The 25,752-nt window shown below is 43.0% G+C and overlaps 2 protein-coding genes across 7 annotated transcripts; one reads left to right on the forward strand and one right to left on the reverse strand.

Annotated features, from left to right (window-relative positions):
• Window positions 1-162: 162 nt before the first annotated feature.
• LOC100744458 (RING-box protein 2) lies at window positions 163-25,752 on the reverse strand. Of its 2 annotated transcripts, none has more exons than XM_003492037.4 (2): window positions 25,352-25,747; window positions 163-2,743 (listed from the first exon to the last, which is right to left on the reverse strand). In XM_003492037.4, exons 1-2 carry the CDS (start codon window positions 25,503-25,505, stop codon window positions 2,565-2,567), a joined length of 333 nt encoding a protein of 110 aa, XP_003492085.1. In that variant the 5' UTR covers window positions 25,506-25,747; the 3' UTR covers window positions 163-2,564. The 2 variants fall into 2 exon arrangements, with proteins under 2 accessions (XP_003492085.1, XP_033178547.1); XM_033322656.1 differs by lacking the exon at window positions 163-2,743 and adding an exon at window positions 24,556-25,211 and having other exon boundaries at window positions 25,352-25,752.
• Window positions 7,712-24,479, forward strand: LOC100744335 (facilitated trehalose transporter Tret1). 5 transcript variants are annotated; one of them, XM_033322643.1, is made up of 8 exons: window positions 7,712-7,994; window positions 12,631-12,670; window positions 16,436-16,897; window positions 20,167-20,292; window positions 21,451-21,574; window positions 21,686-21,859; window positions 21,954-22,333; window positions 22,571-23,152. In XM_033322643.1, the coding sequence occupies exons 2-8, from the start codon at window positions 12,638-12,640 to the stop codon at window positions 23,150-23,152; spliced, it is 1,881 nt and encodes a 626-aa protein (XP_033178534.1). In that variant the 5' UTR covers window positions 7,712-7,994; window positions 12,631-12,637. The 5 variants fall into 5 exon arrangements, with proteins under 5 accessions (XP_033178534.1, XP_012244906.1, XP_012244905.1 ...); XM_012389483.2 differs by lacking the exon at window positions 12,631-12,670; XM_012389482.2 differs by lacking the exon at window positions 7,712-7,994 and having other exon boundaries at window positions 12,581-12,670; window positions 22,571-24,479.

Raw genomic sequence — 25,752 nt, forward strand, 5'->3', positions numbered from 1 at the left:
GATTTCTTCATTAACTGAGCGTATTTTTTATATAAAATTCAAAGATAAAAAAAGAAAAACAACCAATATAGTAGTCTACAAGGTATATATGTTTGTTTATTACTACGTGACTGTGTGCGATAGCGTATTTGCATACCGGCGTATGCTAATCTACTTATTTTCCTCGCTATTCGTTTTAAGAAATATATCGTAACGTGATTTTTTACTTTAGTGACCTTATAAATTCACGTTTTCTAATGTACGAGACGAATGGTTATACTTATCGACATACTTGCAACTAATCTATTTGATGTTTAAATATTCATAACCGCGTGCAGCAGAGCTAACGATACATATCACAAAATAATAAATTACTTTATACTGCAGATCCACAGTCCAGTCCCGCAGTCCTAAATTAGAACCAATGAGAAGGCAAGTTCTGTGGAGGCTCGACTCAAGTTGACCTCGAGTCTACATACCTACGTCGCGTGTCCGCCTTTCAAGAAAAACGTGACGGACAAACTTGTGGGGTATTGCGTCATTCCATATCAATGCCTAACTGTTTTCTCTTCTCTTCTCCCTAGCTCTCTCTTTCGCTTTCTTCTCTTTTTCTCTCCACAAACGTGCACGTGTGTATAGTCACGCAATTTTGGTATGGTATACGTCAAATTGTGTGCTTATATAAAATGTTGATAAAATAATTAACTACTTCTCAAATAATTCTATTTCACTTTATTCTTTGTTAAATCACGTATCTTTCACAGCTTAGCACGACTTAACGCATCATATCACTTCGTGCTAAACATTATTGTAATAACGAAACTTTATTTTTATCGATAATATATGTAGACGTCCTTAAATAACAAGTGAGATAATTTTAACGATAAACGCCGACGATGCTAATTCCCACATAAATATAATATGGAAAAAATTGGACGAAAATAGAGAATATCATTAGTAGTCGTTACGTAAAAATTGTAAAACTATTATTGCCTACCATAATAACAGTAGCAGTACATGGTGAGATTGTATATAAAATTGCAGATACATTTGATATTACCGATCGATTAAGAATTCTAATGAAAAATTAAAATTGAAATATTATATTATCGTGTCGTCTAAATTCTCAAAAATCGCGTAAATTCCATATAAGAAATAGCCGCAAGTTGGAATAGTTGGAGGAAGGAGAAAAAAATGGTGGCATAAAAGAGTAGGAGAGATTAGGCGTACATGTGTGAGTATGTTACGTATAGTATATGTAGGTTCACAATGATGGTAGAGGAAGAAAGAAAGACTCGCCAGAGGCAGGAGAATCAAGAAGGGATAGAGGATAGCAGGGAGCAGAGAGCGCAGGGTGTAGAAGAGGAAGAAAAAAGGAACACGAGAGGTGACGGCAACTGCGAGGTCATAAATATAAGCGCTGTTATACCCTTCTACTATCCGATTGGTCGAGCCTCCAGACGAGCCTCCGTGGTCGTGACGACACGTAACGCCAGGCAACGATAGAATGGACAATCGACACGGTGGCGAGTGCCCTGACAAGGAGGAAGGGGAACAAAAAAGAAAGATCCAAGACGAACCAGACGGGGATAGTAGAAACGAACAGGTTACGAACGAAGAAGAGAAGAAAGGAGCGACCTTCGAGCGTCGGATTGTGGTGATTACGTGCTAGTCGAGTCGTACCACATCGTAGTACACCCCGTTTTGTATTATGTCGCGAAATTTTCCGAATTCATCAGAAATCTGTTTAATCGTCAATAAAACGTAATACTAGCGAATTAGTCTATCTCCTTTTTTTATTACAAACAATATAGAGCACTCGAGATATAATCGAATCGATTTTTCGCAAGGGTTCTATAGAGGTGAGATAACTATTTAAAAATAATTCAAACGAATGAGCTATGAGAATCGTTAGCCCGCATGGCAGAACACTATTTTAGTCAAGAATATTTGCGTAACTCGAAGCATGGACATTGAACTCTCTCCTTTATTTTCGATATCTACCGATAATTTTTAGCATTATTTATGATGTAACAGAATTGAAACTAATATCGATAGATATTGAAAATAAAGTAATCACATTATCTTATAATAGATAAGGATACACGAGCACAAAATGCACTTCGCACTTTGGAATTTTCTATCGCTGTTTGTAATTGATCGATGCAATTAGCGATGGTCTAATTTTAAAAGTTCCACCTTCTAAACTTATCTAGTGACAGGTTAAATTCGATAATTTGATACCATTCGACTAGAGGCGATCGAAAAAGATTTTCTTCCTACGTATTAAGCACATATTTTCGCACTTTGATCGAATTTGAACCTGACTATAATACGATCCTAAGTTCAAGCAGCTTCCACCTTTGATCAAGTAGAATGATTTTGTAGTTATGTAATTCAAGTTTTAAGGCGCATATCTTGAAGAACGGTAGGGGGAAAAAAGGAAGTACTTGAAGAAGAAGAAGAAGAAGAATGGAAAAAACGTAGAAAATGTAGTGTATGAGAAGGAGGGATAGAGAATGAGAACAAACAATGGATAAAGGAAATAAAGAGGCTGTGGTTAATGTCTCGCTCGTTTGGTTTGGTTATTTTCCCATTCGTTGAATGGACCACTCTTGTTGGCATAGTGGACAACGATTGTTTTGTTGCACCCAAAGAGACATGCAACAGTAGTGAAACGAATGATTGCATTCTCCCCAAACTACGACGCAATCTTGTCGGCTATCGTCCTTTTTGCTTTCCGCTTGACACCGGAGACACGCATCTGAAAATGAGAAAAAAGAAAAGAAGGGTGATTAAGCGGTATCTATAATTTTTTTTTTTTATTAATCACGTGTGTATTATACCTTTATGACATTGATAAAATTTAATGGAAAATTGTAGATAATGCAGGCGTAAACAACGTAAGTAAGTATTTAATTGGATAACATATAAAGCAACGCGTACACTGTAACAGTAAAGTTGTAGAATCTGTTGAATAACGAGAATATAACTTTTAGGAAGTTTTTAGCGATGAATCGTTTGTAAAAACCTAAAATATACTCTTCGTGTAAGAGAAGTTTATTCGCCAACCAGCCGACGATCGACAAGTATCATCGATATCGTCTCGGTTGGCCTCTGTTGTCTCGGGTATACGAAGTACCAGAGTATGTACAAGTGTATGTGCATGCTTGTAAAATTCCATCGCCTTATCTGATGAACGTGTATACGATCTGTGTGTGTATGTGTGTGTGTGTATGTGTTGAGAGTAATTACATACTGGGAAATCAATCTTTCAAAGAATTAGAAATAAACTTACGCGTATCATTTACAGGTATAATATTTTTAGCTGGAAAAAGTCAAAGTAAGCCGAGTCGACGATCGCCGATATATGACGAATGTTGAAACGTTTACGATGGGAGTTACACGACACGACGGTTCTGAAGAAACGATAGTTGGTCGATTAATCTTCGACAATGATTCTCAAGAACTACTTCTCGTTGACCCACACCGGGGGATCCTGACAAACGTATCAGTCGTGCCCCCGGGTCTTAGGCGAGCAGGGTATCGGGCCAATTAACTCTGACGAACGGGACAACGACAGGCGTTCGTGCATCAGCCACCGTGCTTAGAGGCTTCTTCTGGATCGTTCTTTCCTTCCCTCTTATTTTCCATCTAGTTTCTTATTGTCACCAACCACGTCAATCAACACGCGACCTAACCAAACGTATCTTTTTATACAGTTGCCGGGAATTGACCCGTTTCGGGACAACAATCCAACTAACTTTACTCGTCTGCTCTTCGGTTAACCCAGATCGTCGGCAATTATTGATAAACAACGGTAACTTTCCTCAAAGCGTAATTTATCGATGCAACGGAATTACGATTAGATCCAAACTTCGACCAACGAGTAATCGTATTCGGTTGGTAACAGGAGAGAATAATTCATCGTACTCCGTTTTTAGACTCGGAAAGGTAAGGATCGGCGGATATTAACGCCGATGATATTGCTGATAGTCAACGAGCTATGCCTCTAATCTGACTGCATCCATCACTTCGATTCTCTAACGAGTTTCTCGAACGTTCGAAGAACGCGCCCTATCGATGATATCTTCTCGTGAGATCCGACAGCCAATAAAGATCGATCGATATTGCGTACGCCGATCGTTTAATTAATTCATTCGGTTGATAAACGTCGTCCGGACCGTCAAAACAAACGTGAAATTAGCATTAATTAGATATATCGAAATGTTCGAGTCGGTCATACGGAGGATTGACGATCGAGCAATGTACATATGTACTTACATCATACGTTTGGATTTAAACGGAGAGGAACGTAGGATCGAGGAACTTCGGTCGTTAGAAGGCCTGGCCTGGCAGACGGCAGATGACGACGGGACTGCATGATATTGCAACGAGAACTATTGAATGGCGCGCGCGTGCGAATGTTCCTTCCCGATGTTCGCGTTGCGCTATTAAAATTGCACGCTATTAATTCTAGCTTACCTTGCTACTACTTCTATATTCGAAAACACTTTGAAAACATCTGTATCGAATCAAAGTTCGCAATATAGATCAATGCATATTGCATGTAAACGTATCAATACTTACTCGTTTTTTATTGCCGCGCCCATTCACATTTTCCTTCTATATATACGCGAAAGGAACACACCGTTTAATACGAAATACCTTTCGCTCTATCAAACGTGAACACGTTTTGACGAACGATTTCTTTTACTTCCGACTCGCCTTTTCTTTCTTTGCACATACAAATAAAGCGAATATCCGAAACGACGTTAAACATTGTCACGTTACGTTACGAACGAACCAACTTGGCTTTGATTTGTTTTCTTGCGTCAGAGTGTCGCATTCGTAAATTTTTATCAATCATTGAAACTACCAGGTATTTTTCCTTTGATACTAACAATTTGCTTCATCGATTAACCCCTATCGATCAATGAGTTGACCGTGTTCCGTGATGTAACGATATGCGACAATTGTCGAAGAACTCTGATCATCGGAGAAACGGAGAGAAGACAACAAATTGATCTTCGGCTGAAATGATATTTGCAACGTAGTCGTCGTTCTCCTCTAGAATTCAATATCGAAATCTGAATTCGATGCCACGCTTCAGGCGCTCTAATAAGATGACCAAAGACGACTATCAGATGACACTCTAATAAGAATAACACTAATAAGACGAAAAAACAATGCTCTTTCCTCATTGGCTCCTAACTTCCTATCATCTCTCGCGCCCTCCCCTCTCTTGCAAATCGCATCAAAATTTTCCTCAATTTAATACCGATTTTTGTCATTTGGTAACTTTTTTGTCCCGAGACGATGCTAATTGCGATCAATCGTTACACGTTACGCTGCTCATTTGTATATCCACTAATACACATATATATGTACATACGCGTATATTAATACATTCTGCTGTGTTACACGTGCTTTATTGCCTTATGCATATGTATGTGCGTTGCTAGCAAACAACTCACGGTTAAAGATGCGATGATGCCCGACTGTTAATCGCATATTACGTTTTGATAATGCGTAGAAAAATTTATGTTTAATTGGATGTCATTGTAAATAGCGTTTTGCATACCGATGTAAAGTTCAAGTTCAACAAATACGGCTTTGATCGCAACGACTTCGATTTCATTAGGAATATTTAACGATTTTTACATCTATCGCTCTGAACGAAGATAAGGTTGCTTCGTGAATTTAAATAAAGACAAAACTCAAGTGTAAAGGCAGAACGTTGTAAGACCTCTAGCGCCTTTTTGCCTTTTTGGCGTCCTTTGCTTTCGTTTAAATGGATGTAAATTGCAGTACATGCAGGCAATATTCGACCGCTGTATTAAAATTTATCAAAGTAATTTACGATAGTAAAAGCACAAAAAAAAAAGGGAAAAATTTTCTTGGGCAAAAATAAAACATTAGTGACGCAAACAAAACCGGTTATCCGATAGACTATTTACTGTGTTATCGTAATTTATATACGATCGAGCGTGTGAAACATTAAAACATTGCCAGTACTTGCGAATTGAATGGAATCAAAGTGTACGATCTCAATTATAATTTATTTTCAAGAATATAAAAGAGAATGCAGTAGGAGATGAGATTTTATACGCGTATACGCATGGACAGGATCGAGGGCGACTGTATACGGTCGCGACCGAACGAGGTCGAACGACTGGAACCTTCCGTGAAAAGTCCGGAGGATATTGGCGTCGTAGTTTGATCACTGGAGAAACCCGACGTTCCGATTTCATTTCTCACTATTCGTGTATTCTTTGTTCCTACTGTAAGAAACCAACTATACACATGTATACATGTGCATGTTTGCGAAATGTCCCTGAATCGTAATCGTACTTAGTCGAGAGTAAAACAATTGCCGGAATCGGAATCTACGGTGGAGAAAGATACGGAAGGAACCAAACGGAAAGCGAATCCAAGTTCGACTGACTTCCGAAAAATAAACGAGATTAAATGGTGTGATATACTAGATCTAATGGTATAACATGGCACTGCGTATAAACTACAAGGGAGTCTATGTTACGTTTACAGTCAGCATCGAATTCATATGAGAAATCGCAGGATAACGCGTGGCATCGTGACTACAGCAAGCTGACGCGGCTGGACGAGGCGATGCGATTCACGGTGAGGCGAGGTGAGGTAGGGCAGAGCTATGCCCAGCGAGGTACGATGAAGCGAGGTGAAGCGAGACACGATAAAGTGCGACGAGACGAAGTACGGTACGGGGTGGAGAGAGGCCAGAGACGAGGCGAAACGTAGCCGACCGATGGACAAGAAGGGTGAGAGGAAGTGCCAGGTCAGCGCGCATATCCCCCACCAGCGGCGCGCGCCCCAATGGAGGAGGCGGTGCTTACGACCACACCGGCTTCTATATAAAAGAGACAAACCCCCCGATCTGATTAGCAAAGTTCCAACACACGTAAAAGTGCATTTCACTCATATTTTGTAACATCCAAATTTACGGTCAACAGAACGAACAAACATACGATAATAATTTGAAAAACGGTTAGAACTGCGTAAACCACGCTCTTAATCTCGAGTGACTCAGACGAGAAACGAGCGTATCGGTAAACGGAAATCGACGTTGGAGTCGGTAATTACCGGTAAAGAAAGAGAAACAGAAACGATTGAAAAAATTTGTCGTGATCGACTGTTTAATAGATCCCGCGATCATTGACACAGGGACAGATAAACGTGTGTGCTGCAGATGCGGCAGATGTAGCAGGAATAGCGCAAGCCGGGAACGTAGGAAGCATATAGACGGATAAACAGTGGACGACACGAGACGGCACGGAACAGCATAGCACGAACAGGAGCAACAGCACATCAGAGAGGAGGGTAGCTGTGGTGTCGCTGGTACCGCTTAGCAGTGGTGGTGGTGGGTTCGGGCTCGAACTCGAAGCTCGAGCTAGCTAAGAAATACGTTGAATCGTCCACGCGGCATCATTTAGACTTTAGTCATTTGCCGCGCAGTCTCGTAAGGGTGGTTGTGTACACACGTTGAGAGAAGAGATAGAAGAGGAAGAAGAACGTTTATTTGAAAAATAAAGACCGCGTGACTCGCACCGATCATTATTCGAATCTATAGTTGCATTAAGGAAGTATCGAAGCAAGCGTGATATATATATTCTGTTTGTATATCGCGCACGATTTCACGCATCTCGTGACAGTGTCAACGACGCACTGTAGACGCGATTCCAAGCAATCGCGTGAAAACGCGTGAAACAAGGAAACACCGTTTTCGCGACAAAGCGAGTCTCGTATCAAGTCGCGAGAGAAAGATAGCAAAGGACAGAGAGAGAAGAAAGTCGATAGGGAGTTTCGAGAATCTGGTCGTGGGTAGAACACGGGGATTCAGGTGACGCGAACCAGTCCGACTAGCGACGCAGCACTAACACGAGAGTATTTTGAGGCCTGCCGACAAAATGTCCAATTCCCAGAGGAGACAGATGATGCAGCCATGGCCTCTGTGCCTTGTGTCTTTTTCAAAAACGAAGGTAAGATATGTACGTACGTTATCTCTCACGTAACGCGGATTCGGCCGATCGCAATCGACGTATATTCCGTTCGTTCTCCGCCGGCTCGTTTTCGCCTAACCATGTCACCAATTCGTGTTCCCTCGTTCATTTTCGGTGCCTTCTTTCTCTCTTCCTCCCGCGTCTGTTTCCACAATTTCGCACTCTCACCGCTTTGCTCTTTCTTCCCCTCCCGAGCTTCTGGAAAGTTCCACTGTACGTGCCACCGCCACCGCCGTCGCCGACGTCGCTAGGCCCGGTCGCCCGGTATACTCTGTGGCCGGCGCCTCTGCCGTCACATCACGTCACCACCTATCGTCACTCTTCGCAATTTTTCATCATATATCTTCCTTCCCATTCACTGCTTATATCATCTTAATCTTATTTTAAATTATCCCCTTAGCCTTAGCCACCTTTCTCTTCCTCTTCCTCTTCCGCTTCCTCTTTCACTTTCAATCGTTTCAGTTACCGTTCTCTCATGCCCTTGTACTTCTCGCACGCTGATCGATACCTCCGGTATACATACGTTTTATTCGAACGCGCGTGAAATTCTACGATCCTTTTAACCAGGACTGCACACGTACTCGAATCTTTGGGTTTCCATTTTGCTCCTCTCTTACTTGCTACCTTCACCCTCTCACTTTTCTGTCTCTCTGTTTTACCTTTCTTGGCTATCCCCTCTCCTATGGAAAATGTTGGAATTTTACTGTGCATCACCGGTAGTCTGTTTCGTTGCTTTTCTATTCAGCCAGTATGCATCCCTTTCGTTCGTACTGAAATTTCTTCGTTCTATATTTAAAAAGGACGATCGCATGCATCGATGTCGGCGGAGGTTGCCGGGTGTATCGTATGTCGAAAGCTACACGCAAAGCGAACGATACTTGAACATTCGTGGTACATACCGACTGTGACGTTCGGTGTTGTTCATCGCGGTAACGTTCATGTGTTCGCGCGCGCTTATGTTATATGTATTTTTGATACTTGTCGTTGATATTTTTTTGAGTTTTCGAATTTCGGCAGCGCTTGGTACGTGACCGTCACCGTCCAAAAATATCGATCGTCGAGTTAAAGCCGCGCGTCTGTATTATTACGATTCAGTCAAATACGTATCGCATAGAAGCATTTGATTTTGGTAAACGCAAGCGACAATTGTAACGTTTCGTGCGTTAATCAACGAGGTAGCTAATTTCGGTCACTGACGAACCACTACGCCTCTGCATCATTATCGGTTAAATGGTGTTCGCGCCTGTTTCATTGAATAAACGAGATTGCGTCGTCGCGACAATAAGAGGACCTTTAAACGCTGTTGCTGTTAGTCATCGTTACCGCCTATAACCATTTGCGTTCGTATTGATATTCGTAATTCGTAATTATTGAAACGCGAAATATATATATAATATCGAAGTTTGAATTTTAGGACATGTCGTCCACCAGAATCGTCGATCGGCGTGTGCCGATCAAAAGATGACAAATTTTGTAATACAAGAAACATATTTTTCAATAAATGGCATTTTTTAATCGTTAACAATAGTTTCTAAGTGTTTTCGGACCCGCTTCTTCCATACCATTCACACTCGAACGTTTAATCATCGAATACATACTACATTCATTGTTTTTGTTAAATCGAAATTAGTTCTACTTTGTACGTACCGCCGCCTTATTTTCTCTTTTCGTCGTATAATTTTATTTCGAAATGTTTTATTGAAGATTCCATTTAAAAAGTTTCAGAACGCCGAACCACGTATCCGCGATAAATATCGCACGTAAAACAGACCAATTGTTTTGGAAATGAAATGCGTACACGTACTTACGTACAGGGTGTACAAAAAAAAAAGAAGTAAGTGTCAAAACCAGCGTAATTGGTAGCGTAATCGTACGCTTTCGGGTCAATGGAGATTTGTAAAAAGAAAATGCTTGTGTCGGAGATTTGTAAAAAATAAAAGCAATTTGACCTTGACCTTAAAAGCCAAGGTTAAATTCTTTTTTTAGCACAGCATATTTTCCTCTTCATCGTCAGAATCGAAAGTCTCAAAGAAACTATCGATCGCGACTTAACTGTCCTCTCGGAAAGAAATTGTAGAAGTTTCAATAATTCTCAACCTCTTCGGTGCAACGGCGTTTGTCCGGCACGTAGTCACTTGACGGCCGCGAACACCAGCGATTGCGTAGCGCTGGAAAAGATTAAACTTACCGAATTCACAATGTGTCATAATTGCGAATATGTTGCACATTTTATCGGTGTAGGTAAATAAACGAGACCAATAACGCGGTTGCCAAAAATTCCTGCCCATAAGTCGATTGTGGAACGTCCTTGATTACATCTTTCAACCATTGCATGGGGATTTCTCATGGGGAGCCCAACTCCTCACACTTTGCTAATTGAACACGTTACTACTCGAACAACTACACTCGTCTGTGAACAACGCACATTCCAGAGAAGCGTGTTTCGCGTTGCAATTTCGGAGCCAATAAGCGTGGCTGATATTATGGATCCACTTCTTGGACCAGTTCAGATTACACGTAGAGAATGTCATTCGAAACGCTCTGTCAAAATGTAGTTCTGCCCCATCGCTTGTAACAATGGCTACGACAAGTAAAAGTATTACCGCGAGAGAATTTGAAATCGCGAGTTTCGAGTTTTTCAACTATAGCACACGAAATTGAAATATCGAGTTTCACGCCTGCAAAAGAGACGCAGCCTGCCGCTAGGATAAAAAAGCGAAATTCTACGCCGTACCCGGAAGGTTAAGACGCTGCGGTATTCTTGATTATCAAATTGTTAATTGTAGCCGCTGAAAATCACGTTGCCTTCGAACCTCGTCCACGCGTAAACATCTCCGTTATTTCTCGTTGATTTTTCGAAAAATAACATTTTGCGAGTTAGTCTATAGTTTCCAGTTACTTTGTCGATCGCGCGCTAATTACTTTCTCATTGTAAATGTAAAGACATCGCGAATAAGGTCAAATCTGGGATCAAATATAATATTCGGACAGGAAAATTTTTGATCTCAACGTGTCTCCTCGATGGTATTGGTTGGGCCGTTAAAGCCGAAAATGAGATTCATTTTTCACGGAAACGAGAAAGGGTTTTGAAAATTCGGTCTTACGAACATTCGGGCTACGAAGGTCTTAAATCCGCTCAAGATCGTGATTGTACAGAGCGGTTAGCGGTAAGCGGCGCAATAAGCGACGGAACAACCAATGCCAATGCTCCAAATGCCTATTTTACCACTTACCGCTTACCGCTTTCTGTATGATCACCGCTTAACCGGTCGTCGTGAGGCGGCCGAAAAATAAACGATCGACCCGAACCTAATGCAATACTTGTGACTCCGATGTATACGGAGTAAGCCATACAGTAGGTTAAGAGCACCAAAATTTAAAGAAGGTACGATCACAATCCATGAGCGAGATACACATCGACAGATTGACCTAAATTTTTGAAGCCTTATTTCCATGAAAAGCGAGCCTCGTTATCGGCCTCGGCAACCTCAAAGTCCCCTAAAAAGTGTCATTCTAGTCAAATATTTTCCAATCCGAATAAAATACCAGAGCCGAAGACACTTCAAGAATTACTGAAGCTTTAACAATTTTTTTTCGAGAGAACGGTTGAGTTGCGACCCATAGTTCCTCCGAGACTCTGATCCTTATTGATGAATAGAATACGATGCAATAAGAAAGACTTAACCTAGAATTCCAAGATCAAGGTCAATTTTACGCGGACTTCTTTTTTTACGAATCTCCAACGACCCGAAGGTGTAGAATTACGTTATAGCGGTTTTTACACTTACTTTTTTTACACCCTGTACAAATACGCACGCGCACGCTGTCAAACCGTATGGATCTTATTCCTTTACCTATCGTATGTATTATAGATAGAGTAAACGATGCGCATTCATAGTTGGAAAGATGAATCTTCTCACCATCGTAAGCTCCTCGTCACTGTGTCTCCATTAAGGGCACCGTTCGATACATGTAACCACGTTTGTAACCACGCGTCTTTACTCAAAGCATTTCTTTCCATTCTCATGCTAATTGTCAAAATCAATATTGGTTGTTGGTGCAATATTGGGGGTTCATCGCTCTTTCATTCTACGATACCACGAATATCGACACTCGACGCAATACGATTGTAACGAAGAATAAAACGCAACGAAAAGATAATGCAAAAGGAGAGTCAGAATTCGATTGGAAGCGTGTTCGCTGTCGAAAATCCGCGAGATTTGACGAAACGAGACTCATAGCAACGCGCGATCACATAGGTCGGTGTTTATCGTAAAGAAAAGCTACTACGCTTCGAAAATGAAATAGCATAATTCGTGTTTATTATACATTGTATCGAGTCGCGTTCGACGACGATGTTGTACTGCCGCGAACCGCCGAGAAACGGGGAAGAAATGAGGGGAAGTAGGTAAGACGCCATACGGCTTAGATACATAGGTACGTAGCAACATCAAAAGAGTCGTATATCGTAGACACTGACAGGCTAGATATCAAAGATTACCAACTATTATCTAATGCTCCCCGCTATACCGCTTTCCGTAGCATAATATATTTCGGCCAGCAAGATGTGGATATTGCAGTCGACTTATCTCTACGTTAATTGTCACGGACGCAGCGCTAAAATGCTTCGTCAGCCACGAGTGTCTACGCCGCTGGTACGTCACACTATGTATTGCTCTAAGTCAACCGCACCTTCATTTCGAAATCTGCATATAGAGAACATGTGCGTAGCTTCTCCCGTCGATCTCCTCCACACGGAGATTCATTCGAAACATCATGCAAGATTCGTCGTGTCGAGAGGATGCAGTCGATCGAGCGATGTACGGATAGAACACGATCGAGTCATAGAGCGCGGAATCGCTGAGTGAAAGCGCAGAGTATGCCATGTCGTAGATGCATGGTCCGACAATCTCTCTTTCTTTTTTTGCTTCTGCTCGTTTACACGCTCGCATACATAAACGCAAAAGTAACCCTTGATATTCGATATCCTTGAACGTCGCCACTTTTTGTTTCTTTCTTTTCCATCCTTTCGCATTCTACCTTTCTGTTTGTTGCGAAAAATGTATACGATGTGTTTGCGTTCTATGCCCTTCGTCGAGTCATAGTTACGATACGAGAGAGATTCGAACGGTTCTTACAGTTTTCCTTAAAATGTCGCCGAAGCGAACCTCGTGCAAAAAAAATTTTTGCAACGATTCTAACTACACATGCATCTTATCCTTGTCAAGCTAAACTAAGGCGAAGTACATATTATCGATAGAAATATCAATTTGCTTCTAGAAACACATTTCGCCATAAACGTACGAGCTTCATTTTCGGTGGCATATAGCCGAATCAACAAACTCGAACATTATATATAATGTATCGTAAGCGAATCGGGATCTGCATGTAGAATGTACATCTACGCAGATTCCGATTCACACGGTATTTGTACGTATCGTTGAAACGTGCGCACAAACGCCAGTATTCAACGTCAATTCACGGTCGGGCCAAGATCACTGGGATTAGACTGATGCGCGCGCATTCACACGTATTCCGCATATCGATGAAATCCCTTCCTGTGTCTTTGGCATATATATATATACAACATTCATATGTAAACGAAACACGTGACAAATTGATTTTCATGAGCAACTTACACAACTTAAACTATGTAATACCACAACGATGTTATCGTGAATTTCATATTTTCTTACCGATAGTAAATACCACAGAGGCGTAACATCGAGTTAAGAAATTCGATTTCGACTCGAATGCATATTGACCACGCATGTTACATTTGGATTTGAAATCAGTGCGCCTTTGTACGAAGATGTTGCAAAGTATCTGCTTCTCTTCTCTGTATACTCTTTTCCCTTGTTTTATCGACTGCATTTGCTGCTCTCGTTTTCTACGTTCCCGTTCCATGCAAGCACGTGTCGCGTTAATTTCATTTTCTTTTTATGAAATGATAGCCACGTCTTACTTCGGCAATGTTCAGAAGAAACGAAAATAGTATCGTCGTACGATTTAGACTACGCAAATGGAACGATGAAAGTACGCGCTTGTTGCACGGGCCTACGCGTGTTTGCAAAACAGAATAACAAATGTAATATCGAACGTACTTAATGCAAGTTTACGTAATTCTGTTCGAGCGGTATGTTTGAAGTCGACGATGTAACGTATGTTTTTTCCATCTTTTTTTTTTTTTTTTTCAAAAGCACGACCGGAATCGATGAATTCATTGCGTTTCATTAGCATTTACGCTCGTTATTTCGCAATACGTTCTATCACGCGACTTTGACGTATCAAAAACGTCGACGAGGCCGAAATATAAATATTTGCGATATTTTAACGTACATATGTACACGGAGGAGAGACAACGTTGGAGAGTAAAAGATCTATGAATGCAGTCGGATGAAAATAACGTACCTATGAAAATCGTTCGTCCTTCGAAAAGATTGACATACGATGAATTTTTCACGATTTTGTAGCAATAAGATTGACAAATTTCGCGAAACACCGAACGAAAAATGTCAAGAGCAAACGAGAGTTACTCGAAAGATAATAACTGGCGATGGTCCGTGATGCGAATACAGCGATCGCAGGGTACGCGCCGCACCATTTTCACAACTCCAATTCGTTTCTCGTCCGTCGGTTAACGGTGCTTAACGTTCACGTTAGATAGCGCCACGAGAATCTGGCGATATTGAACCTATATATGTACACAGTGGGCGACCTCGGGCGCACGCTCGTGCCCGCGTTTTTTTAAACGTTTTTTTAGTTGGAGCGGTTTCGGTTCACGAACCGCTGTGTCACGATCGTAAAGGTCGAAGATTATTTGTACAGTGTACATCGTGCGAGAACTACACCGCAAGAAGGCGCGTTCATTGTTCTTTTTATATTTATTTAGTACTACGAAGGACAATAAGCGGCAAGTTACTACAAGTCGCGAACATGTCGTATCTGTATCGAGGACGATCGGCTATTGAGTCCAAAGGAGAAACGATAGCACGAATGCAAACAATGAAATCATCGTTTCTTAAATGCGAGCAACGAGACTATAATGGACTATCGGCCAGCTGATCCAGCACGACGAGTTCAATTTGATAAGGGAGTTAGAGAAAAAATAGATTTCCGGCAATTGGAAATCAAATTAGCGAGAGAAGTAGTAGTCTTCGGGCGATGGAGACGCGAAAGACGAAGAAGAAGGAAAACGAATGGGACGCGTTGGGACGAAAGGGGTTGAGAAATGATAAAAAAATGTGCCGGGTATAAAGGCCAGGGCCAATAGATAGTCATTGAAAACAGAAAACATTTTCTTTTATAATTATATAGGAAATATGGATTATCGATCGTGGAAAATGCTATATGACACTCGCATAAAAACAATCGATATTACTCGAATAGAATACGAAAACGATATATTTGCAAGTCTAGATCAACCGGGAAATCGACGTACGTACGTTTTCAATTTTGTACGGATATCGACAAGCAGTCATTGTGAGATTGTAGCGTGTCTGTGATATACGTGTTGCGCGTCGTCAGATACGATTTTCGGAAAATTTGGAAAATTCGGAGAAATCGGTGAATCGATCGAAATACTGTTCGAGATAAATAGAATCGGCATACGTGTGAAGATGCGTCGCAGTCACGAACACAACTTTCGCGAAAGTAAAGAGCTCATGATTCGTTCGTGAACATAGGGTTAAACATAGGTCATCGATAAACAGGAGTAAAAGTCATCTAATGGTACAGAAAGAATCACGCTGTTTCTCGCTCTTTGTCGTTTTTCGTCATTGGTTCGTTACGATAATCGTTACATGTATCCTACTCTCCCTTTCGTTCCATGTCGTTTCTCTCTATACGACTGCCGATAAACGAAACTAGTATAAATACTCCAACTTGAAAATTCCATCATCCCCTTGATGTATGCAGTCGATCGTTCCACGGCGAACACTGGATTCGCGTAGCTCTCTGCTGTTCGTTGACTAAACGCGTATCGGTTTCTTCGATCGGTATTTTCTTATATCTTTATACTCTCCGATAAATTCTGTTACACCGGTTCGAATAAAAGAGAATTTGCGACGAAAAGCGTATACGGGAAAGCGGTGCACGTCCCTTCTACCAGAAAAAAGAAGAAAGAAGAAGGATCGATCGACCAAGCAAGTAAGTTCGATTTTCGTTCGGATCGGTCGAATAAACGCTGATTCGGCTTTTCATCGAAAGTCGAATCGCCTTTATTATTTATCGGTGATTCGCCTTTGCTTCGTTCTGCCTCGGGCTATCGACCGAAAAAGCTCGTATCTCGTATGGCGCGATGATACGCGAACGCGAGATCGAACGAAATAAAACGGAAGGGAAAGAAACAGAAGAGAAGAGAAGAAACACGAAAGCGAGAGAAACGAAAAATTAAGAATGGCAAATTTATCTGTTTACAGGAACACAACGTTTTACCAAAATATTACACGAGGGTGCCTCCGGTTACGAGATCGGTCACGAACGATTCGGGTATCAACCTAGATTGTTCGTCCAACACGACGATTGCGACGAATGCGAGTCCGTTCAACAGCCAGACAGCCTTGATCGCGGAGAAAAAAGTGATTCTTTCCGGCAACAGTGTCACCGCCTCCAGTAACCACTACTATGCGCAGAACTTGAGGAACAATCATCAGAAGACCCTGAGCGGGTCTCATATGTACGATCCCCTCGACAAGGGTATCGATCACGATTACAAACAACTCGATCCGTTGTTGGTCGGTGAACCCCCGTATACGGGGATCGAGCTTACCAAGCCAAGCATGAGTTCTCAAAATGTCAAACCGACCAAGGACTCGGACACCGTTATGCGTACGCAGTTCCAGAAGGAACCGAAACCATCCATCATGCGTTATGCCAATCAGGTAATTTATCGTTTGTCTTCCTAATTTTTTCGTTGTTTCACACAAAGTCGTACACAGTGGTCGGGACTTTGGACGCGTTGCAACAAGTACCGCGAACGATATACGGCAAAATCGCGTTCGCGTAATTCTCGAATCGGCCGGGAAGACGATTATCGAGAAACCGGTTACCGTTTACAGCTGACACTGACGAAACACGTGGACCATTCGCAAATCCGTTTTCCCGTCGTATGAGTTTCGACGAGACGATAGTTACGTACCGCGAGAAAACGACAAAGGCCACGTTCTTTTCTACTCGCGTACGAGTTTCAAGGATAACTCGAGGAAGCATCCTTGATCCATTTTCCTTGCGACTCGCCTCGAGCCTCTTAGAATCCGGACTCGTCCGCCACGTGAGCCTTACGATCGAATACGCGCGAATATACGAATATTACGAGGTTTCACGATTTCAAAAGAATCTTGCACGACCGTTGCACGAGGCGGCATCGCGATAGCGGTGCAGGATCCCGAAGCTTCTCGCCCTCCACGCTTTTCCTTCTCACGCGAATCGAATGCCATGCGTGCCTTTTCCGCCCTGTCAGTCACTCGATCTAAACTCGAGGGCATCGTGATCTTCGTGCTTACGACATCTACATTACGTATGCGTGTGCATATATATATATATGTGTGTGTATATATGTATATTCAGAATTATATTTGTTGTTGCGCAAACGAGATAAATATCGTGAACAACACGATATTACGAAAATACGCAAAACAAACGCGATGCTGCTCGATTGAAAAAAATGGGCATCCGGTATCCGAAAAGCTGTCGGTTCCTCGTACGCAGCACACGTTGAGCGTTGAACGTGGAGCGCGGAACTCGCAATTAACGAGATTATATTTTGCTCATCGTCACGCCACGCTCTTTTTATTCGTGGCACGCGTCCGACTCGAATTAAACTATGTACATAGTAATCTAAAGCAAACTAAATCGGTCCGAAAGAACACACAGAGAAAAAGACGGCACGGGTCGCGTCTATGAATGGGAAGATGCGAGTGTACGTATAGACGGGTGGGAAAGGATGCAGAAGCAAACGGGACAGGTGTAATAACGAGAAAAGGGGAAGGAATTGCGCATTGATCTCGCGCGTGTTTCGTGATCTCTCTATCGAAAGAGGCAATTGCGGAAAACAAAAGGCGAATGCATGCATCGCATGCGTGCATGCACGTTTGTACCCAACTACGGTGACCTTGCACGCTTCTGATAATAACTAACGACTTAATTTCCTTCCACGTATGTACATCGCTGACGTACTCTCGAGACGTTTGCGCATCATATTAAACAATTAATAGTGCAAAATGACAAGAGAGATGCTAGGCGTGTAGCCGATCAACAGTTATCGCGAATTTCACGTTCGATCGTTCTTAGATCGGTCCGTTCGATCTTAGACGTTATCGAACGAACGTCAAATCGCAACGAAACTTTTCGATATCGCACGAGCATCGTTACGGATGCGTACGAACGACGCCGTGGAATCGCACCGCGTCGTTCGATCGCGCCGTTTTGTCTCGCTCGCGGTCGCAGAAATGCTTCTGCATCCATCTTCCATCGACATAGTCGACGGCGTAGTATATCTCGGTTTACGGAGATCGTCTGCCGCCGATCGCGCGTCGATGCAACGACCAAGGGGACGGAATGGAACGAAGTGGAACGAAACACGGTAGCTCGTACTTGCACGCGGGAGAGAAAAAGAAGAGCAATGCGTTGTGCTCCGACAAAGAAGATTACGCAACGCGAAAGAAGGTCGCGAGTAACAAGATCGACCGGTCGCAACAACGACGCGGTTCCGTCGCGAGATTCCGAGGCAAGGCTCTCTTTTTAAATAAGCGCTCGTTCGATCGCGGCCAACGTATTCGAAGAAAACGAAGCGGCCAGCGGCTAAGGGGGATAGCTCGACCGGCCGTTCGTCGCGATCGACATCTTCCTTTCCTCTCTTTCTTTTCTTTTTCTTCTTCTTTTCTTCTTTCTCTGTTCGACGATCTCTCGAAATTAGTCCCACGTGTCGGGATCGAGTAACGTGCACGAAGGAATGGCACGAGTTACGCTCACGCATAGAACCCCGCGTACGCGAAAGCAGCGCGCACACATACGACCGTAGGTACGTATAATCGTCCGATTCGCGGACGGATGGATCCTCGCAATGACAAGGGAAGGGATAGTCGCGGCCCCCCAGCATCGTTTCCCTATATAAACAGGGAACCACCCGTCGGTCCACGAGTACCAATAGCGTGTAATTGATATACGGGAACAACGTCAACGTTAACGACAGCTCCGACCGCATCGTATTGACGACGACGACGACGACGCTACCGATACCGTCAACCTTGACGACAAAAAAAAAATATCAATTGCACCAACGACAGCAACATTGGCAGCGACAGCGCCAGCAAGAAGAGAAGCACAAGTAGTAGAAAGAGAAGAAGAAGAAAAAGCAAAGGAAGGAGTAAACGAGGAATAGCAAGAACGATAACAACAACAGGACCAGAGACGATATTTCATACGAGAACAACAATAGTGACAGGAAATCTCGCCAACGCGACGCGCCGACAGTTAAATGGTCGAAAGGACACGATCCGATACGGTGTAATAATAAAATTAAATCGACGTTGATCGGCACGCGCGGATCGCGAACGTGTTGGAACAGTTTGTCCGGCATCCTACGATTCGAAAGCAAAACCGAGCGGTTAACGTCTAGGCGAGAACGATCGTAGGGACCGTGACGTTTTGGCAGGACATCTCCGCGAAATTTTTCGTCCGACCTTGTCTCCGTATCGTTCTCGATCATGAAGATTCTTATGCGAGCTGATACCCATGTGAACATCGAATTACCGGGCAACGCGCCAGTCGCTAAATGCACCTTCACTCAGGTATCGACATAACACGGCATTGTGTACTTTATATAGAAATCTCTGAACGATGTTATTAACGATCTTACGCGTGCGAGCGTCCCTCGTCTTCCGTTGTTTCGTTCGTTCGTCGTTTATTCCTACGCCTGTAACCACCGCTCGACCTTTCGTATCGAGTATCGGTCGAGATTTTACCGGATCTCGCTCGACCGATATTATCTCGTAAACATCGGGCTGTTACAACCAGTAGCTTATTTCGTAGCTGATGAAACTAAACACGAGTTGTTACCACGTGATTCTACGAGTCACTTCGACACGGGGCACGCTCTTGCGACAATTTTTATCCACCTTATTAATCGATGTTTTAATTCAAACGTTTTCAGGTGTTGGCTGCCTTGTCGGTGTCCATGTGTTCCATGGTGGTAGGTTACTCGAGCTCCTATACCTCGCCAGGTTTGGTTTCGATGCGGGACAACGCCACGGCTACGTTCGAAGTAACGAAAGAAACCGTAAGTAGCACGAAAGTCTTTCCGTTACGTTCCGAGATGTAAAAGCGACCTTGCGGAAGGGTGAACCGAGCGAGGAACGAAGGGACCGAAGGGACGACCGTCTCTCGTGGACGACATTGTTTTTAAACAAACGTGCCTCGCGAGGAGATCGCGCAATCTCGAGTGTTTCGGTGAAACGAGAAACCGTACGTAACCAAGACGTTATCCGAATTCTCCTCTTATCCGAAGACCGAGCCAAGGTCGAGCGATCGTTACCGAGGCACGTTTGTTTTCGAACGTATTTCGATTATGCTTCCGCCGTCGTCCTCGATTACGCGAACCTGTGATTTACCGTTCCATCGCGAATTTCTTTTCAATCGACGCGTAACTAGGTAAAACGATCGCGTTTGGCAAAGTTATGTTACGCGAGAAAGATCGTTTCGGTCGTTTGAAAGAGGGCGACGATCCTGAAAGACAGCGACAATGGATAACAACGACGCGAGGAAAGATACACACATATATACATATATATATATATATGTACGTGTGTGTATATATATATATACAGCATCGATATCGAGAAAGGGTCAATAAATGATTGAGCGTTTAACCCATCGAGTGCGTCAATGCGACGTAGAATCAACGATTCGACGCGTTTCCCATACGACCCCGTGTCGCGTTTCGTTCGTTCGACAACCATCGACGCGCCTTGTCCAGCCTCGATTGGCGGGACACGCGATTGGTTCTTTGTTGATCGATGCCGGCACGCCGCTAAGTCGCCTACGTTGCTAGTTGCTACGTCGCTCCCGGTAGTCGTTACGTTGTTACGCCATGCGACTTTTGCCGTGATTTACCACAACCTTCGATCGGTCGATGATGCGCTTGGAGGTTTAATCGCGCGCGTGAATAAACGCCATGTAAATGCTTCCGGGTTCCTCAATGTCCCGTCTCTCAACGATCGCCGCTGTACGCAGATCAAGGTCTACGCTGGCGCGATAACGCTCCTTAAACAATTTCTTCGTTTCTTCCTTCCTTCCTTCCGTATTTTCTTTACACCCCGGACTTGTTTATATTCGAAGGTCGACGAGCGATTTTGAATAGGATAACGAGACAGCTCGCGCCTACGACGAGATCGAGGACCGGTCGGGACACGATCGTTACGAGAGGTTTTTGTTTCAGGGCATGTGGATAGGATCGATCATGCCGTTGAGCGCGCTTTTTGGAGGCATGATCGGCGGACCAAGCATCGAATATCTTGGTAGAAGAAACACTATTCTGGCCACCGCATTACCCTTCATCGCAGGTACGGCCGCGTTCCCGTTCCAATTTTCCAACGGACAATACGACGATCGTTCGGATCGCGACGATCCCCTACGTCGCTAACGGCTCGACTAATCGATCGATATCGTTTCAGCCTGGCTACTAATCTCCCTGGCAGCGAACGTTGCCATGGTGCTCGCCGGCCGTGCTCTATGCGGGTTCTGCGTTGGTATCGCGTCGCTTTCGTTACCGGTGTATCTTGGTGAAACGATACAAGCCGAGGTACGTGGTACCCTCGGTCTCTTACCAACTGCTTTTGGTAATACAGGTGAGCAGCTTCTCCATTCCAGTTGTCGAGATATTCAAGTATCGATATTGCGATGGAAATCGAACTAACTTTGTTTGCCTTTTGATTTCTTCAGGAATTTTAGTCTGCTTCATAGCCGGCATGTATCTAGACTGGAGAAACCTCGCGTTACTCGGCGCTGCTTTACCGATACCGTTCATGATTCTGATGTTCGTGATTCCCGAGACTCCTAGATGGTATATCTCCAAGGGAAAGACAAAAAGGGCGCGAAAATCGCTACAATGGCTGCGAGGCAAAGGCACCGACATTACCGACGAACTGTCCTCCGTTCAAAAGTTACACACCGATAGCGAACGTAACGTTTCGCAGGGTGCATTCATGCAACTGTTCAAGAAAAATCATCTGAAGCCACTTTTCATCTCGCTCGGCCTAATGTTTTTCCAACAGTTTTCGGGAATCAACGCTGTTATATTTTATACCGTTCAAATTTTTAGGGTAAGCTTCTGCTCTTTGCTCTTTATCCTGTTCTTTGCATATTCGCGTAGAGATTAGTAAGAAACAGAACAAAATGTACACATATATATATAATATATATATATAATATATATATAATATATATATAATATATATATAATATATATATTATATATATAATATATATATAATATATATAATATATATATACAAAGAAACGAAGATTAACCTTCGGATTATTCCGATGGTATTTTTCAGGACGCTGGAAGTAGCATCGACGAGAACATCTCTACCATCGTTGTAGGTATCGTAAACTTCATTTCAACGTTCGTTGCGGCATCCGTTATAGACAGACTAGGCAGAAAAATGTTGCTGTACATAAGCGCTATATCGATGTGTCTAACTCTATTCACGTTCGGTACGTTCTTCTACGTGAAGGCGACAGGAGTGGATGTGACGGCATTCGGTTGGATACCGTTAATGAGTCTGATCGTTTACGTAATCGGCTTCTCTCTGGGATTTGGCCCGATTCCATGGCTGATGATGGGCGAGATTTTACCGGTTAAGATACGCGGCTCGGCAGCCAGCGTAGCCACGGCCTTCAACTGGAGTTGCACGTTCATCGTCACGAAGACGTACGAAGACATTGTTTCGGTGATTGGACCGTACGGCACTTTCTGGATGTTCGGTACGATCGTTCTAGTTGGTTTCGTCTTCGTAATCGTCAGCGTACCAGAAACGCGAGGTAGATCTCTCGAGGAAATCGAGAAAAGATTCACCGGACCGGTGAGAAGAATGAGTGCGGTCGCTAACATGAAGCCTATGCCTATGGCCTGTTAATTGTTCCTCTCTCGTTCGCTCTCAACGTCGATAATTAGCCAATCGATCTTTTCGACTAACGCGACGATGGTCGCGACGTCGACACTAACTCGCGCGTGTTTCGCTTCGTTATGAAACGAACGAATCCTATAAGTATAGTTCCTTCGGTCTGTCGATAAGAACGAGCGAAGGGCACGTGTCTAGAGAGGACCGTCTTCCGGATCGATTCTCTCCTTTTTCAACCTTTTTTCGATTCGTACGCGGCTGCTCTCTGCTTCGTTCACTTTCGTTTCTCCGATCGTCTCTTTATTCCGGCCCCTTTCCAAACGACCCTACACGTGAAACCGTTCGCTCCGACGACACCAATTTTTTATTTCTTTTTGAACCAAACACCAAATACTCTTCGTTGTCGGAAAATTATTTCCATTGCGTCTAGCTTCCTGGAAAGGTGCGAGCAGATGGCAGCCAAAGAAAGCAGCAAAGGATGAACGCGCGAAAAAAGAAAAAGAAACGAAGAGAAAAGACGAAGGAAGTTTTAGAGAGCGGAAGTTTCGGTAGATCAGCTTGTTGTTTGTATGTACTTACGAAAAACGCTTGCTTGACGCAAGACCGGCTGATAGTTTAACGACATAATTGCGAACGCAAGCTCAACTTGAGAGAACGATCCGTCGACTAGACGTCATACGTAACCGTTATTTTTCTTATTTCAAATACTTTACAGGGTCTACCTCAAATTAGTACTTTTACTAAAGGTATACGAGTAGGTTAACGACAAGGATGAATTATTTAATTAGTACACGTGTGTATAGATTCGAGTACACCGATATGTTGTACTTAAGAAAATGCGTATAAACAACGTTGAAAAGGGAAAAACAAACGTTTCTTCCTTCTGTATCACCGCGACAATAAAATTTTTACGCGACGGTCGTAGAGGTAATTCTTGTGCATTTCTATCGATATCGACCGTCGCGTTTGTACATATGTATGTAGTTACCGATTTGCGTCAATGAACAATTGCGTCATCTATCAACGAACTAAACCGTATCATTCAGATATAAGTTAAGAAATAGAGGTAAAATAATACGCGTTTATTTTTTCATCGTTGAAATTGATGTAACTCACGAAAGAAACGTATCGCGCACAATGGCGCACGACATATCGCATTTCTTGCGTACACATGTATATACTGAATGCATGTATATACTTTGAGAATCGGTTCTCGTTATACAACGATATATATTTGTAACGCGATTTTTACACAGTATGCGCTTTTAATTCTTCATTTTTATTCCTAGTTTTCGATAATATGTACCGAGATCTGTTTCAATTCAATCGAATCTCGTTTGTACTTAAGCGTCGCGCGTTCTGTCCTATCCCGTGTCCCGGCCCGATTCATTTTTCCTCATACTCCCTTTCCTCCTTCACACGCCTGTATTTTTCTTCCATTCTTTTTTCTCAATGCGTGGATGTATGCACATCGTTCTCGATGTCGTGCGGTTAAACTGCCTCTATTCTCGCATCATCATTCCGAATCTCACCACTGGGACAAGACAAGAAAACGTTACGAAACATTCCTGTCTCGTATACTTTCACGTACGATCTAGATCTATCACGTCACGAGAAATACGTGTTCCCTCGGGAAAGGCTTTGTTTCGTACGCTCTAGCCCCTTCTTTTTCCCTCTACTTTTACCTTTTTAGTCTCGTTTCTATTTACCCAATTAACATTTCTATCGCGTGCCGCTTAGGCGTAGGGTGCTTGCCAAATTTTGAGAAAAAATATCGCTCGAAGATTTGTAACTTTACTACTATTATTTCCACTCGCGTTAAATTGACATGTACATTTCTAAGTTATTAAAATATAACGTTTGACAAAATACTCTTTACTTCTCCTCTCTTGCTTTATCCGTTCCATTGTCCTTCCTTTATCACGCGATTTTTTATCCCCGCCCCTGTCGATCCTATCGTCTTGCTTTTTGTGTAAGGTAACGCCATACGTTATTCCACATATACGCGATATATATTTGCTCGTTGGAACGAATTTGATCGTCGAATAAGGATACGAAAAGAAACGGAAAGTCGCTAACAACGGCAAGATCGATGTGTTCGTAAGTATGTTTGTCGAATAGGCATAGTTTAATATCGTTTCGATCTTTCGAGCAAAACGAGTCTTCGAGAAACGCCTTAATCTATGGACTATATGCATTTGAATGCAAACTTACCCATTACTTGAACTCGGCATATCGCGCAAGTGTCACATTCTACGTCCCAGCTCCACATAGCCACGGCGTTCCATTTTTTTAAGATAAACAGTTTATCCGGTTTTAAACTGTCGTTGTCAGCACGATCTCCTAAATCTTGCTCCGTCTCGGCCATTTCGACTTTTTAGGTTAGAAACGACGAGGCGACGCGAACTCTCTCAATGATTCAAACATCCGTCTCCGATGAAAATCTTCAAAGAGATCCCACACCTGTGACGCACACCCTGCGTTTATTCAACTTTGTCACGCGCGTTCGAACGATATCAACGACACCGTTGTCGATTTTGGTATTGGTATACCGTGAATCAAATACGAGCGGTATTCTTCCTTCGAACGCGCGTTTTCGATAATGCAGATCGTGC

This window comes from Bombus impatiens, unplaced genomic scaffold, assembly GCF_000188095.3.
Source record: "Bombus impatiens unplaced genomic scaffold, BIMP_2.2 scf_0647, whole genome shotgun sequence".
In the NCBI taxonomy this organism is placed as follows: Eukaryota; Metazoa; Arthropoda; class Insecta; order Hymenoptera; family Apidae; genus Bombus; species Bombus impatiens.